The 16,038-nt window shown below is 47.6% G+C and overlaps 2 protein-coding genes across 4 annotated transcripts; both read left to right on the top strand.

Annotated features, from left to right (window-relative positions):
- Nucleotides 1-157: 157 nt before the first annotated feature.
- On the top strand, nucleotides 158-7,098 carry znf318 (zinc finger protein 318). 2 transcript variants are annotated; one of them, XM_057047873.1, is made up of 11 exons: nucleotides 158-511; nucleotides 1,136-1,245; nucleotides 1,387-2,041; nucleotides 2,195-3,284; nucleotides 3,469-3,557; nucleotides 3,635-3,734; nucleotides 3,808-4,121; nucleotides 4,857-5,039; nucleotides 5,164-5,257; nucleotides 5,482-5,600; nucleotides 5,722-7,098. In XM_057047873.1, the coding sequence occupies exons 1-11, from the start codon at nucleotides 284-286 to the stop codon at nucleotides 6,661-6,663; spliced, it is 3,924 nt and encodes a 1,307-aa protein (XP_056903853.1). In that variant the 5' UTR covers nucleotides 158-283; the 3' UTR covers nucleotides 6,664-7,098. The 2 variants fall into 2 exon arrangements, with proteins under 2 accessions (XP_056903853.1, XP_056903852.1); XM_057047872.1 differs by having other exon boundaries at nucleotides 4,854-5,039.
- Nucleotides 7,099-7,782: 684 nt separating this feature from the next.
- On the top strand, nucleotides 7,783-15,907 carry ppp2r5d (protein phosphatase 2, regulatory subunit B', delta). 2 transcript variants are annotated; one of them, XM_057047875.1, is made up of 17 exons: nucleotides 7,783-7,805; nucleotides 10,511-10,591; nucleotides 10,740-10,917; nucleotides 11,168-11,367; nucleotides 11,516-11,626; nucleotides 11,716-11,808; nucleotides 11,884-12,014; nucleotides 12,086-12,145; nucleotides 12,225-12,333; nucleotides 12,408-12,461; nucleotides 12,543-12,713; nucleotides 12,790-12,917; nucleotides 13,124-13,225; nucleotides 13,309-13,381; nucleotides 13,598-13,633; nucleotides 13,733-13,849; nucleotides 13,915-15,907. In XM_057047875.1, exons 2-17 carry the CDS (start codon nucleotides 10,538-10,540, stop codon nucleotides 14,050-14,052), a joined length of 1,755 nt encoding a protein of 584 aa, XP_056903855.1. In that variant the 5' UTR covers nucleotides 7,783-7,805; nucleotides 10,511-10,537; the 3' UTR covers nucleotides 14,053-15,907. The 2 variants fall into 2 exon arrangements, with proteins under 2 accessions (XP_056903855.1, XP_056903854.1); XM_057047874.1 differs by lacking the exon at nucleotides 7,783-7,805 and adding an exon at nucleotides 7,841-8,465.
- Nucleotides 15,908-16,038: the final 131 nt, after the last annotated feature.

Raw genomic sequence — 16,038 nt, 5'->3', positions numbered from 1 at the left:
GCTTTGACCACTACGTCGTAGTTTTATCGTTTTCCATGTTCATATAAAATTTAATAATTTCAGCTTAGAAACGTCGCTGTGAAGAAATAACTACTTTAAATGACAAGGTAGATGCCCTCCAGCAGGTGGCAGCACTCCACCAATCGCGTTTATGTCGCAACCAAAGAAGAAGAGTCTCGAGCTGCCTTCTAGGAAGAGACGATGTTACTGTATTGTTATTGTTTATGTGTAAAGCCCGTTTAAGCCAAAGGCGCAGGGAAACTTTCACACTCTCCAGAAAGAAATGTACAACAGCAGTTCTCCTCCGAGATGGGGCTACCCACCTCCTCAGAGGCCCTATCTTCCAATACCTTGCTTTGGAGAGAGCCAAAATAGACCCAGACCTCCCCACAGCTACAACAATTACAGACAGCCGGACTCGTACCCCAGCTCCCCGCCGCGCAGGTACCCCTCCCCCGGACCAGGACGTCACCGAAATGGTCACTTCCGGAGTGATGATCCGCCCAGACAGGTGAGAATCAATCAATCAATCAATCTTTATTTATATAGCATCTTTTACAATCAAAACTGTTTCAAGGCGCTTTCCAGAATCCCAGGGCCTAACCACAGACAGTGGCAAGGAAAAACTCCCCTTTAACAGGAAGAAACTTTGAGCAGGACCAGGCTCATGTAGGGGGACCCTCCTGCTGATGGCCGGCTGGGTAGAGAGAGAGGAGAAGGGGGAGGACAGGTAGAGGATAGAATAGAGAGGAGAGGAGAGGAGAGGAGAGGAGAGGAGAGGAGAGGAGAGGACGGGCACAGAGCACAGAAACACATACAAAAATACACTATACAGCGGGTCAGCGGGGCCGGAGGTCATCATGCAGCTCCGAAGGCGGCGGTACCTGTAAATGAATACAGAAGGGGGGGCGAGAGAAGCAGAAAAACTACAGAAGAAAGCAGAGAAAGCCGGGTCCACACGGGATAATGTGTTATTATCATGGCACGGCCATGTAGAAGGTTAATTTCTATAATAAGTAATAAATACGAGATAGTATGTGTTTTCTGTCAATGAGCTCAGGTGAGCAGATCTATTTCACCTTTGAGATACACAAAATGATTTTTCTCTCATTGCTATGTATATGCTATCTTGTAGAGGGCTCTGTCACCCCCTAACCCGGTTCCTCTGGATCAAAATCTCATGATCACTGTGGGAAGTGAGCTGACTGGAGCATCTCAACGTGGGCCTTCACACCATCATCACATGTACTGACCAAAAACTATACATTCAGATTTTTTTACCATTTTTAGAAAAATGAAAGATAGTTCAAATTGAGACCATGGTTTACAGTCACAGATTTTTCACTGAAGTTCCCAACAAATTTTGATCTGGGTTTACCTTGACAGTGATCACAGCCCTCAAACAAAATCCAGAAGCCCGAGCTGGGGTCATGGCAGGAGCAGAGGTCGCAGCAAGAGCCCGGCCAAGGGCAAGAGCCAGTCCAGGAGCAAGAGCCGGTCCAGGAGCAGGGGCCGGTCCAGGAGCAGGGGCCAGGCCAGGAGCAAGAGCCGGGCCAGGAGCAGGGGCCAGGCCAGGAGCAAGAGCCGGGCCAGGAGCAAGAGCCGGGCCAGGAGCAAGAGCCAGTCCAGGAGCAGGGGCCAGTCCAGGAGCAAGAGCCGGGCCAGGAGCGGGGACCGGGCCAGGAGCAAGAGCAGGGCCAGGAGCAGGAGCAAGAGCCGGGCCAGGAGCGGGGACCGGGCCAGGAGCAAGAGCCGGGCCAGAAGTAGGGGCCGATCCAGGAGCAAGAGCCGGGCCAGGAGCAAGAGCAGGACCAGAAGAAAGAGCAGCAGATCGAGATCCAGGTCAAGCGATAGAAGCCGACGATGGGGCTCTGGCCGTAGCAGGAGTCAGTGCAGCAGCAGCTCTGGTGATGATGATACAAAACCACTAAATGAGTTCAGAGAGCTGCAAAGTGCTCGACGCAGGAAGGAGCTGGAGGAGATGTTGAGTCTCCCAGCAAAGTCTATCTTAAAGAAACGCTGTGACTCTGAGGACTCCAGGGTAACACACACATTTTTTTGTCATAAGTACATATCTCTCCAAGTACCTTTTGTTACTAGTAATTAACAATACTAATTAAGAATATCCCTAAAAGCCTGAGCAGATTTTGAGGTTTGTGGGTCAGTGCAGAAGTTGTGACGTTGTGTGTTTCAGAGTGCAGATTCTCCAAGCGTTCTTGAATCGTCCAGCATGTCGACGGTGGCTGAACAACTGCTGCTGGCCTTCAAAGGCCTGGAGCCTCACAGGATGGCCACTGTGCTGTCGGAGCTGCAGTCCAACTCACAGATGGCCCAACGCACCAACCTGGACTCTGACATCAGAGAGATCTTTAAGCTGCTGGGCAGTCAGAAAAATACTGCAGACGACATCGACGATGAGGAGAAGTTCTTGTACGGAGACTCGGAGGATCCTAAAGGTCAGGCAACATCTGAGCCAGTCCGAAACCACGGCCTGGATCTGTATGGAGACGTGACGGAGGACACGTTGTACGGAGACCTCCCTGATGAAAACGCTGCCATTACCAAGCCAAATGTGTCTGTTCAGTTGGCAAACCCCACCTGTCCACCAGGTACGGAGCCGCTTAAGCAGGAGGAGCGTCGGGCGCTGGAGGAGTACGAGAAAATGCAGGAGCTGTTGAAAACCATCGGCTTGGACCTCGGTGTGGCTGAGATTAGCAAGATGGCTGCCAGGACCAAAGAGAGGCTGCAAGGGAACAAGGCCCCTCCAAAGACACCCACCCGACGTAGACGGTACTCCTCAGACAGTTCAAATGGCGGCGGGAGTCCCGGGAGGCAGAGCCGAAGTGGAAGTTCCAGCAGCAGCAGCGGGAGTCGCAGCGGCAGGAGACGGGACGGCTGGAGTAGCGACGATGGCAACAGGAAGGTCACAGCACCACTGAGATATCCCAGAGACAGAGATGCTAAAGAGCTGAAGGCTGAGCCTCAGCAGCAAAATGGACCCACGGCCTGTTCCCGCCCTCCTCAGAGTGTGATACCAATCCCGACTTACCCCCCACCACCCGTCCACGGAATGATTCCCCCCAACTACCCCCCACCTGCTTATGGCCAGTATGGAAACTACCTTCCTTATGTGCCCCAGCAATGGCCGCCCATGTACCCACCCCCCAACATGAACCCACCACCCAACGTGAACGTGCCCCCTCCCACTGTCCCAGAGAATTACCCCCACCCAGTGACCTACAATGATTCCCTAAATAAAGTGGCTCCTGGGCCGAGGGCAACAGGTCAGTGAACCTTCAGTTTATGTTCATTTAATGTAATAATCAAATAGGATAACAACAAAAATCCTATGTATCTTTTTTTATCTGTTGAAATGATCAGAATGTTAATGGCATTTAAACATACTTTCTACAACCTGTCCTGACACAGGTGAAACATTTCATCACTATGACTGTTGTGTCATTGCAGGTGTTGTGAAGCGCACAGAGGCAGAAAAAGTTGGGTCCTACGAGAGGAGGATGTCTGAGGAGCAGAACAACGAGAGCCAGAAGCAAAAGGTTCCCAGTGGAGTTGGGACTCACACTGATGATGTCACAGAGGTGAGGTCAGCTGACCCTGTGCTCACTGTGTTCAGGTTCTGGAGGAGAGAGAGAAGCTGAGGCAGGAGAGAGAGGTGAGGATGAAGAAGAAAGAATATCTGATGAAAGAGCTGGAGAGACTAAGGAAGCAACAAGGTGAGTGTCACAGGGTTGCTGACATCATCGCTGCGGTTTGAAATTCTGATGTTTTTCTTTATTTTAACACCAGGGGAGCTTCTGAGGAAGAAACGGAGGGAGAAGGGTGGCCACAAAGACCCTCTGCTGGAGGAGATCAGCCTCCTGCAGGACGAGGTCATGAAACAGATCTCCACTCTACGCAGCGAACACGAAGCCGCTGAGAAGAAACGCACGGAGCTGGAGACGGTGGCGCTCATCCTTGGCCTCGGCCCATCTGACCGTCCCAGTGGGAGAAGCTGGGCAGCCAAAGAGCCGGAAGATGGTGCAGCGCCACAGAGCGAGAGGAACCAACAGGCGCAGAGAAGCAGTGAGGGAGAGTCGGCAGCCAACAGATCCCCCAGAAAGGTAGGAGGTCCAACAGGAAGTTCTCCTGAGAGTCCAAACCAGGTGCAGCTGCTACTGTCAGACATTATTCACATTTAAGGAAGTTGTAAGGAGGCGATCCAGGTTAAGTCCAGAGACAGAAGTGGATAAAAACTGTCCTGAAGTGTCAGGCAGCCTGCTGCCCTGCAGGAAGTAGTCGGGTCCTGCAGCTTCATCTGCAGAGAGCACTGGTTCATAAAGAAGTTCTTAAGAACATGCAGCCATAAACTCATTAAACATAACGTACAAGTATTTTAGAAACCACACACAACCTCTAGACTTCCTCAATAAACAATTACATGTTTACATTAATCAACCAATAGTGGAGAAAAAAGGTTATGGAGACGACTGGAACTGTGGTTGAAGAAAAGGGTTTGATGGAGTGTTGCCATAGCTGCTGAGTGGAGCACGTCTCATGAATGTCAGCACCATGAATATGGTGAATGTAAGATTTATCCAAATACTGTTATTATTTGGATAATCTTGTCCGTAATCGTGATGAGAAATGCTCGGACGGCGTCTAAATTTTCTCAGTTAAAGATTCGCAACGTCGGTTTATTTGGTGGATTGTCGATAAAGTTTTCTCGACTAGCATCATGGAGGCCGGAGCTCAGTGAAGGTAAGAAAACTATAAATGTAATGGTTTTATAGAAAAGTGTTTGGACTGCCTCCGCTTCAGCTGATGTTTGATGCTCTTCCATCTTTGCTCCTCAGCAGACGACGTCATCGAGCACCACCCTGAAAGCCCCGCCTCTCTGTACCTCTGCCACGCCCCCTGCCCCACCCCCAGATCCCTTTGAATACTACGACGCTGGAAATCACTGGTGCCAAAAGTGTAACGTGACTTCTGGTTCCATGTTTGATTTTTTCACTCACTGTCACAGCAAAACGCATCGAAAGGTTTGTGTGTTTGTAAAAGCGAGCAGCTTTTCTCACTCTGCTCTGAAGCAACTTCCTCTGTCACACCTGTACACTCCTTTATGTGGCGTTCTCTTCACCTGCAATTTTCTGGATGTCCTCACAGACTCTCGACCCTTACAACCGGCCCTGGGCCCCCACTTCCACCAAAGCTGTCAATGCCACCGCTTCAGAAGAGAGGCTGTCCAAGCCCGCTAAAGGTAAACTTCCTGTTCTTTGATGCTTTTTCCAGATAATCCTGGAGTGTGAGGTTCTGAAGGTTCTCAGTGAGCTCCTGCTTCCAGGTGGAGCTCAAGTGTTGTGTTTTTAACCCCATCCTGTCCTCACAGCTGCAGAAAATAGACACGGCCCTCAGGTAAACAAATGAGGGCGTGTCTAAACGGCAGCCGTGGCTTTAAAGTGTGCTGCTTGTGTTTTGCTGCAGGTTCTGAGTTCCTGTTGCCTGTCAGAGGGTTCTTCTGCCTGTTGTGTAAAGTGTTCTCTGGAGATGCCATCTGTGCAGAAGAACACGTCACCACACACGCTCACAACGAGAAATACAAGGTGCTTGTTTACCTGTGTGGTTGAGCGGCTGGATGGAATGAGCTTCATGTTCCTGCTTCATCTGACAGGTGGAAGAGTGACACATGTTCTCTTTCCTTTGCTTTCATGTGTCCTCCAACAGCAACAGATGTACGAGAACCCGCTGTATGAACAGAGGAGGAACCTGGACCGGCAGGCAGGACTCACCTCGCAGACAGGTGGGAAAAAACGCAAACACGAGGAAGAGGAGCGGAGAAGCAAAGACAAGGAGGAAAAGAGTAAACACAAAAAGGAGAAAAGGGAAAAGAAGACAGATGACGACCCTGTCCAGGAGGAGGAGGCAGAAGAGAGACTGATGAAGAAAGAGGGCAGAATTCTGGAAGAGGAGAAGCTTTCATACAAGACGAAGGACGATGAAGAGTATCAGTCTGGCAGGAAGGAAGATAAATCCCGCTACACTCGCCAGGAAGAGGACAAGGTGAAAGACAGCAGAAGAGCTGACGATGACAGAGTCAGATACAACAGAGAAGAACATCGATACCGGTACCGCAGGAATGAAGAGCAGCGGTACGACGACCGACCCAAACGTGAGACCAGAGATAAATCCTCTGATCCCAGATCCAAATACGACAGAGAGGAAGGAAAACTGAAGACTGAGAAGGGAACTTTTCAAAAGCCCGATTCTAGTAAAGCAGCAGGGAAGACGGAGTTCAGCAAATCTGAACCTCCAGCAAAACTCTACGACCCACCAAAGATCTTTTGTGGGCCCAGTCCAGCCATGAAGGCAAAGCTTCGAAAACAGAACCTGGAGATGGGAAAACCAACACCTGTGAGCCCTTTATTTGGAAAGTTCACATGGAAAAAGAAGGAAAACCTTTTGGCAACCGAGGCTCAGAAAGCCGCTGCAGAGTTCATAAAGGAAGACGAAGCTCCTGAGGAGGAATGTCTGGCAAAATCTGTGGCTGCGGCCAAGGAAATTGCCCAGAAACTGGCGACCCAGCAGAACACAGCTTCTCCTTGGGTATCTAACAGCAGCAACCAGGCAGGACTCCGGCCCAGCCTCCCTGCCCCCTCTGCTGTCTGAGGAAAACCCTTCATGATGGGTAAACCAGCACCTCTGAAGAGCTTTCAAAGACCCCCCAACACCAGTTTGTCTCCTCAGTGTGATGAACTCTCGTTGCCAGTTCCTGTGGCTCCAAATCCCAGTAATTCCATCAGACCCCAGAATCCAAGTTTAGCCAATTGTCCTCTGGAGGTTTCTTCACACAAGAGCAGATCCACCAAAAGTTAAGGTTCATGTTTTACCACCAGGTTTCACCAACACAGCCAGATTTTTACAAAGCAGGGCCAATCCATGATCTGACTCTGAGATCATTCATGATGCATTCAATGACTTATAACGCTGGAAAATTCAGACATCTGATTGTAAAAAACGCTATTTTTTTAAATGATCATGTAGAGAATTAGAATTGATTGTTTCATCTTTTTTGAAAACAGAAAATTAAACCATTTTTGTATATTTTCTGTCCAGTTTTCAGTTTGTTTCACGGTCATTAATCAGACAAAAGAAATTGTATCAAATAATCCAAAAATAATTCAACCATAATAATATAATATAACATCATCGAAGTTTATATACTCAACGACCACTTCATCAGGTTGATGTTGCTCCTAAAATGTTCTTTCAACAAGGTGCTGGAAACCTTCCTCAGAGACTTTAGTCCACATTGACACCTCAGTATCAGGCAGTTGCAGCAGGAGGCCACTGGATTCTAGTCGTTGTCATGGTCCAGAAACCAGTGAACTTCCCTGTTCTTAGCTGACAGGAGAGGCCCCGTGTGGTCTCCTGCTGTTGTAGCCCAGCTTCTTCAGGGTTCCTGTTGGGCCGAGTGGTTATTGATCATCTCAGACCAGTCTGACCTCTGACCTCTCACTATATCCAGGCATTTTCTTCCATATAACTGCTGCTCAGTGCATGTACTGGAACTGGAACCATTCTCTGTAAACTGGAGATGGTTGTGTGTGAGAATCCCAGTCGATCAGCAGCTTCTGAAATATATATACCGTATATTTGTGTGTGTGTGTGTGTAAAACTGTGCATGTTTCTGTATCACCGGTGTTTATTTGAGTCAGTTATTGTCACAGTGGCACTGAAGCAACCAGCTTCTTTTACTTTTCACAGGAAAAACATTAAAAACATCCACCAGAGGCCAAAAAGCAGCTGGGGTGAGTCAAAGCATCTGCTCATCTTTATATTGCAACATATCATGAATTTCTATTAAAATAATTATTTTTGAAACGTGGGTCATTTTCATTCAATATGCAAGAACACTTGTGCCTTATGTTGGTTTCAAAAACTAGCAATATGTCTGATAAACATCCCATCTATTGTTAAACTTGGAAGCACATTCTTCCAGATGCATCTCTACATATGTGCAACTATTGGATTTATCAAGACGTGTCTCCAGAGATTCTTGGATTTTGTGAGATGGGCCCATTTTGCCCCAAGAATCCTGCAGTCACCCTGGGTTTGATAGTATAATCAAAATTAAACTGTTTCTAACATTACTGTTTATGGAAAGTAAGCGTGATTAGATTAAAGGTGTTTTGTTGCTGGGAAGACTAGGCGTTTTCTGCCCTCACCTCCCTCCAAGCCACACCCTCTCCGAATAACTTCCCTTCACCCAATCAGAAAATTACTTCCGTAAGTCACTAGGCAGAGTTACACATCGGCAGCCAATCGGATTGCAGGAAGAGAGAAGGGACCCAGGGATCTGAAACAGAACCGGTGACAGCGTCTGAGCCCCAGTAAAAACATCACGGAGCTTCTTTGAAAGAGAATCCCGCAACGTGCTTAAGATGCCAAACAAGCCGAAGAAGGAGAAGGTGAGCAGGCGGCTGCATGCCCTTGTCGTTTTTAGCGTATGGGTGAAACTGTCGGTGTTTGTGGCCCTAAGAGACCTTGTCTGTCTGGCTAATGTAGCACGCTAAGGCCGCGCTAGCAGAGGACAGCTAGGCTAAACGAAGCTAATCGCTAGCTGCAGAGTGGCATCATAAATCAGCGCCTGCGGCTGGGAGCGGAGTGTCACCGTTAAACACCGCACCCCGGCGGCGTGTCTGGCCCGGGTTCAGGCGCGCTGTTCACTGTCAACAAACCGCAGATTTCCCGCTGTTGCCGCCCTGGAGCTCCACGGAGAAACTACTGTCTGGTCCCTTCAATAATTTATCCTGCGGACACCCGGCTGGAAAACGACATCAGCCTGGTTCAGCCTGGTTCTCCCCACTGTGACTCATCATGGACGAGTACTCTCATCAAACATAGAAATTGGATTCAAGGCGGCCTGATTGTCACTCTCTTGTCATGCCTCTGCCAGGCGAGGACTGGCTGTTTGTTTAATGGGTGGTGGTTCATCCAGACCCCCCTGTGACCCTCCCAGATCTCCATCAGAGGACTGCGTCCCTGCACACAAGGGTCACAATTAAAGTGTATTTTAACCCCAAGAAATGTCAGGGACAATGAAAATCACCATGAAGGCTCAAGCATCTGACTTCGGAGGTGTATGAAGTAACAGTATATAGCAAACTTCTGATGTTTGCAGCGTTGTCAAGGAGATAGGTTGGTTAATATCATGTGAGCAGCATATATGACTTCAGTCACATGTTCCATGCTGAAGGGATGAAAGGAGAAACACAACTTTGTGCAGATTAAGTGTTGACTGAATCGTTGTTGCCTTTAGAAAATAACCAGAAGTTTACTTTGGAACGAATCTGCTGCTCTGATCGTTTCTTCAAGTGTTCAAGTGACTTTTTCAGGCAGTAACTGCAAAATGTTTCTCAATCATCCAGGACATTAGTGCCCTAATCTTCAGCCACCAGGCTTCTATTACCTAAACAAGATAATATCATAATAATAATCTTGGTGATAATAGACTTGTTTGGATAATAGAAGCCGGGTTGCCAAGGATTGAAGCACTCCGCCCTCCTGAACAGTCACAGACCTGAGTTAATTTTTTATTTAGTTTATTCCAGTACTATAAGCAGGTTTCAGTAGGTTTCATTCTAGGTATCTTTAATTATCTTCTGTTATACTACCAGAAAAAAGAATCCAACCCATTAATTTTGAAACCTCATTGCACTATTAAAAAGGGCACTTTTCAGTGTTTGTGATGATTCTTTATACTGTCAGTGGTCTGTCCTCAGGTCTGTCCTCTTCTGTGCTTTTAGGTCCTCGTGCTGCCTTTCATACTGTAGGGATCCTTGTGTCTCGAGACAAAAGTTGTAATGGTCCATTACAGCCAGCTGTGGTGACCGTACACCGTCTGCTGGTCTTTTATTCTGTGTGCTCTACCAAGGGCCTTTTCTGGGAACAGACTTGTATTCAGAAAATAGAACTATAAATCAATATAATAGATATAAAATTGTTTTTTGGTGACTACAATACATGTTTCTGTTTTTTTGCTGGTGGTATCCAGATACAAAAAAGGAAAGGTCCTCTTACAATGTCGTTGCTTTGGCTCAATGACATCATGCCTCACATGTTGGAGCCTGTGTGGGAGGCAGGTGTACATGCTGGACGTGGACACCATTCACTCAGAACACGCTTCAAACCTGCACAAGCACCTGAGAGAATGTACCAAAATGTCTCCGGATGTCTCTGAGCTGAGATTGAGAGGAGGCTGTATCACTGTAGGAGCCTGTAGATGCCAGTAGTTGGTTCTAGGGGTCCTGTGCATGTATCATCTGTAGGTGTTTGTGGGCCTACAGATGTTTCTGTGGTCGGTGTCCTTCGCTGTAGGTGAGATCTTTAAGTTGTTTGGTATAGTTTTCTTACATGTGTGACAACAAACAAGTGAAACCTTTTACTCAAGGCCACAAAAGTTTGGACCATGCATCCATCAAAAGTCACTTTCTGTTTTCTTCTGTGCATACAGGAAACCAGTAAGTCTGCTAAGAGCAGCATGAAGAACAATAACAGCAGCGGGAAAGACTCTGCAGCTGAGAACTCAGACGAGGTGGGTCCACAACACGCAGCCTCAGCTAGTTACCAGAATAATTCAGTCTTTAAGACTTTGTAATCCAAACCTCTGTCATCTGACAGTGTTAGCATGGAAAAGGAGCCCCCAGCATGCATCAGTTGGAATGTAATTTCTGTGTGTTCAGTCCCAGCAGCAGCAGAGCGGCAGTAAGCGTCCCAGTAACAGCGCTCCTCCTCCCACTCAGCTCAATAAGATCAAATACTCTGGGGGTCCTCAGCTTGTGAAGAAGGAGCGCCGGCAGAGCTCATCACGCTTCAGCCTCACCAAGAACAGAGAGCTGCAGAAACTGCCCGCGCTCAAAGGTGGTCGCCGGCTAATGCTAATTATACCTGATTATTCCCAATTTAAGTTTGTCATCTCTGCATTTCACGTTGTGTCAAACACAAATACACACTGCTCGAAAACACAGTATCAGGTTAGCGTTAGCCTCCAGTGACTTCTCTCACAGTTCAGATGTGAGCGATCACTTACAGGAATATTTTATTTTTCAAACATCGGAGTTGTGAAATTTTTACGCCTGGAGGGTGAGAAAAGTTTGGCTGTGCTTTGCAGATGCACCCCTCATAGAGCGGGAAGAGCTATTTGTCCAGAAGCTGCGTCAGTGTTGCGTCCTCTTCGACTTTGTTAGCGACCCGCTCAGCGACCTCAAGTATAAGGAAGTGAAGCGAGCCGGTCTCAACGAAATGGTCGAGTATATCACTCACAACAGCGACGTGGTCACAGAGTGCATCTACCCTGAGGCTGTCATCATGGTGAGACCAGTGAAAAAGTCCTGATGTCCTGAATTCTCAGGGATTTATATCATTCAGTCATTTGAAACAAAGCCGATCATTTGATTTCATTCATTTCCAATAGTGCGAACATCTAATTTACTGAGTTATTGTCGTATGTGTCTGTCAGTTTTCGGTCAATTTGTTCCGGACCCTTCCTCCATCCTCCAACCCAACCGGAGCCGAGTTTGACCCTGAAGAGGATGAACCGACCCTGGAGGCCGCTTGGCCCCACCTACAGGTGCGTGACCAGTCCTGATGTTATCCGTAATGAGCACGTGATCCATGTTGAAGCCAGGCTAACTTGACGTGCACCTTGTGTCTCCTCAGCTGGTGTATGAGTTTTTCCTTCGCTTCCTGGAGTCTCCGGACTTTCAGCCAAACATTGCCAAAAAATACATCGACCAAAAGTTTGTTATGTCGGTAAGAACGTCTGTCGGGTTCACAGTCGTGACCTGTGACCTGAAGCTTTTTCTAACGTGGGACCTTCTGCTGCAGCTGCTTGAGCTGTTTGACAGCGAAGACCCTCGAGAAAGAGACTTCTTGAAGACCATCCTGCACAGAATCTATGGGAAGTTCCTCGGCTTGCGAGCCTACATCCGTCGCCAAATCAATAATATATTCTACAGGTCAGCACCTTCATCACCTGACCGGTCAACGTACCTTCCAATGTTCCCAGCATGACTGTGTTGCTCCACAGGTTCATCTATGAGACGGAACACCACAATGGTATTGCTGAGCTGCTGGAGATACTGGGCAGGTAACGCACTCACCTGTGTTATCACAGGTCTTTGATTTTCCTGGTTTTCCCTCCGTCACCCCTCCTGTCTGCCTCGCAGCATCATCAACGGTTTTGCTCTCCCTCTGAAAGAAGAACACAAGATGTTTCTGATCCGAGTTCTGCTGCCACTCCATAAAGTCAAGAGTCTGAGTGTCTATCATCCACAGGTACCGTCAGCCTGTCCTCCTCGCATCTCACTGATCCCACTCACCTGTCTCACCTGCCGCCTTTCCTCCTACAGTTGGCGTATTGTGTGGTCCAATTTTTGGAGAAAGACAGCAGTCTCACCGAACCCGTGAGTCTTTGTTTTTCCACAGTCACATTGTTAAATGTTGGCTGTCTGACCTGCTGGTGGGTTGTGCTCTCTTATCTTCAGGTGATCATGGGTCTCCTGAAGTTCTGGCCAAAGACTCACAGTCCGAAGGAGGTGATGTTCCTGAACGAGCTGGAGGAGATCCTGGACGTCATTGAGCCGTCTGAGTTCGTCAAAGTCCAGGAGCCGCTCTTCAGACAGCTCGCTAAATGTGTGTCCAGCCCACACTTCCAGGTAGGACACGCAGAACCAGCACTGGAGTGTGATGTCACGGTGACGTCAAAGATCATCGTGACCGTGTGTGATTCAGGTGGCAGAGAGAGCTCTCTACTACTGGAACAACGAGTACATCATGAGTCTAATCAGTGACAACGCCGCCAAGATCCTCCCCATCATGTTCCCCGCCCTCTACAAGAACTCCAAGAGCCACTGGAACAAGTACCTCTCACACACAGACTAAAGTCTTTATTTTGTGGCGTTTTTAGCTACAGTGTTTTAAATCAACATCTCCCTGCTCAGCCCCGGCCTCTCTGCTGTTTCAGCACCATTGTCACTTGCTTCTCCACCCATCGGCCGTTTCCTCACCCTCCCTAGTTCCTTCTCTCCTCTCCTTTTGGTTTAATCCTCCAACCTTGTGTGTTCAGGACAATCCACGGTCTGATCTACAACGCTCTGAAGCTCTTCATGGAGATGAACCAGAAACTGTTCGATGACTGCACGCAGCAGTACAAGGCCGAGAAACAGAAGTAATTTTAAAATAAATATTATTAGCACTTGAGACTCACTGGGGGGGTCGGTAAAGTAACCCTGTATGTTTGTGTTCGTGCAGAGAGAAACTGAAGCTGAAGGAGAGAGAGGAGGTGTGGCATAAGATCGAGGAGCTGGCCCGACAGAATCCACAGGTATTTTTCTCTGTTCTCTGTCTAGAGGTCTTTAGGAAATCAAACCCTGTATTGTTCCTTTGCCATCAGTACCATCAAATCCACTTCACACTGTCTGATAGTTCCTAAGTTACTACTGGTGATTCTGCAGCTTTCTTCTCTCTGCTCTGGTCTTTTTTGTCATTTTATTTTCATCTCCATCCGTCGCTCACACCCTCTGGATGTTCATTCTTTCAGAGTAAAAAGCTCCGACCTGGACTCCACCCACACGAGGTCAGTAAATGTCGCTCAATTTGGGGGCCCGGCTTCCTACTTGGACCTTTGTGAGTCCGTTATATCTTGTTTTGTGTGGTCGTGTGCTTGTTCTTGCAGTACATGCTGTATTCCGACAATAGTACGACTGTAAACGTGTACACAATGGAGACTGAGACTCCAACAGCTGAAGATATCCAGCTGCTGAAGAAGACTGTGGAGAGCAAAGCCTCACAGGTACGGCTGTTCACTGATCGCCACATCAGTCCGTCAGTCACTCACCTGATTTGCTCCTCTCTCAGGGCATGAAGGACCTGAAGAAAGACAAGATCCTGATGAGAAGGAAGTCGGAGTTGCCACAGGATGTGTACACCATCAAAGCTCTCGAAGCTCACAAGAGAGCTGAGGAGTACCTGACAGCCAACCAGGAGGCTCTCTGACCAGGAAGAGGGTCCCTGCTTAGCGTGACCCTGCCCGCCCTGTCGTGGAGGAACCTGAGGACTGATTGGGACTCAGCTGCCACTGCGTTCAGTAAATCAAAAACCAACCTCCTCACTTCTGATCCCTGGTGGCTGAAATCAAATAAGACACTGTGTCCGTCTGCAGTCATGTGATGATCACATCAGCTTCATGTTGCACTAATTACATCTGGGGCTCTGAATACGGTGGGTGTGCTTCTGCTCCTCGAGGTGTGCTGATGAGTGGCCAGCTGTGTGTCGTTCAGGTTCACTATAGAGCGTTTCAAAGGAATTCTCTGCTGGAATTACTAAACGGAACCAAGAGACCCTGAAGATTCTGCCATATTCAGCTCCCACACATCCCGTCTGTCATGTAAACGTGGCACAGATGAGCTCATCTGCTCACTTCAGAGTCGCTGCCCTCACCTGACCCCAACCAATCACTCGTCAAGTCTGGATGTGTGTTTGAGTGACCTTTCCTCTAATGAAGACAGTGAATGTAGCCATCCAATCAGCATCCAGCAGAGGTTGCATTATTTTCATATTTATCTGACATCACCAGTTTTAAACCAATGAGAGGTGGCTTGCATGAGGACGCCACTTCATCCTTTTCGTTTTGACCAGTGAAAATGTCAAGACATGGTGATGTGTTCAAGAGTTGTGGGACATTTCCAGACCACTCTGAGCACCGGCTCTCGTCTTCATTTTTTGGCGGGGGGGAAAAATGAACCATCAGAATGTTCTGAGAGCTCAAGTCTGTTCTGATCACTTCCTGTGTCTCTTGTTGCAACTGTTTTGTGAAGCAGCTACAGGTAATGCCCACGTCTGTTCTGATCCCCTTGAGTAAGAGCTTGATTGGCTGTAAGGATACCGTGACAGCCATGTGACCTTTTCTCTAAATTCCACAAACCACGCAGGGTATGTGACATCTCGCATCTTTCATTTCAGTATCATGGACAGTTCTCAATCGACGAGAAAAACAGACTCCTCATCCTCTGCTGGCTCTTTTCTGTGCAAACACGTTGATATGGTGACATTTGGAGTCACAGTCTTTCATGATTCCAGGTGGATCAGGTCAGGATGGTGTAACATCAGCTCTGAAAATGTTGCTGTCTTTGTTTGCTTTGATCATTGTCTTCTCCGTCATTGCTGTGATACCAAACAGAAATCTTCTCTGTTCTCCGTCAACATAAATGTCACCTTTCTAGAAGAAAATACTGGATAAATGTGGTAGAAGCTACAATTTGCGTTATCTGACAGACGGACGTTGGCCTCCGACAAACGTTGGCTAGTATTTTAGAGACCAAACTGAATGTTTAGATTGAAGGTGTTTAAAACACAGATGGATTTTTTTTTTTGAAGGCCACGCCCCGGCATAATGCTCTCATTTTTCTTGTTGCATGTATTTTTTCTATCGACATCGGTTACATTCCAGCAGCGCAGTATCCGCTCCTGCTCTCACCACGCAGCTTCGCAAAAGCTGCCATATTTCAATCAACTCTGATTTGCAGATTTCCCCCTTTGTTCAGTATTTGCCAACAGTGAGCGGCTGAACCAAATTAAATGTCTACGTGCTCACTTCCTGTGATTTCTGTGTGACAGATCAGAGGATAAAATTGGATGTTTTTCATGTGATGAACTCTGTCAGAAACATTTATTTTGTCATCTGCAATGACTCAAACTTGAAAGAGTGAGGTGGAAATGCTAGGGGTGGTAATCTATCCACACCAAATGCTGCTTCCTGTTTCCTGAACAGATGTTTATTTTGAGTCGTCTGATTTTGTACAGATGTTCATATACACAAAGTAGAGAAATAAAGTGAAAAACATCTTTGGCATATTGGCTGTGATTTCTTTTTTCCTGGTTCAGCCAATCAGATAAGCGCAAATTCAGATCAGACCTTAACACTGAAAGTCCAGGAAGGAAGACTGGTTATCTGACCTGGTGAGTTGTGAAGAAAGACACCAG

Source organism: Takifugu flavidus, chromosome 11 (assembly GCF_003711565.1).
Source record: "Takifugu flavidus isolate HTHZ2018 chromosome 11, ASM371156v2, whole genome shotgun sequence".
Taxonomy (NCBI): Eukaryota; Metazoa; Chordata; class Actinopteri; order Tetraodontiformes; family Tetraodontidae; genus Takifugu; species Takifugu flavidus.
Note: the sequence above shows the minus strand (reverse complement) of the source record. Positions and strands in the feature narration are given on the sequence as shown.

Bases quoted from the DNA above. Each gene is read 5' to 3' on its own strand.
- znf318 (XM_057047872.1), top strand. From the start codon at position 284: ATGTACAACAGCAGTTCTCCTCCGAGATGGGGCTACCCACCTCCTCAG. The intron at 2,042-2,194 runs GTAACACACACA...TGTGTGTTTCAG, and splicing joins GTGACTCTGAGGACTCCAGG to AGTGCAGATTCTCCAAGCGT. The intron at 3,285-3,468 runs GTCAGTGAACCT...GTGTCATTGCAG, and splicing joins TCCTGGGCCGAGGGCAACAG to GTGTTGTGAAGCGCACAGAG.
- ppp2r5d (XM_057047874.1), top strand. From the start codon at position 8,439: ATGCCAAACAAGCCGAAGAAGGAGAAG. The intron at 12,015-12,085 runs GTCAGCACCTTC...GTTGCTCCACAG, and splicing joins ATCAATAATATATTCTACAG to GTTCATCTATGAGACGGAAC. The intron at 12,714-12,789 runs GTAGGACACGCA...TGTGTGATTCAG, and splicing joins TGTCCAGCCCACACTTCCAG to GTGGCAGAGAGAGCTCTCTA.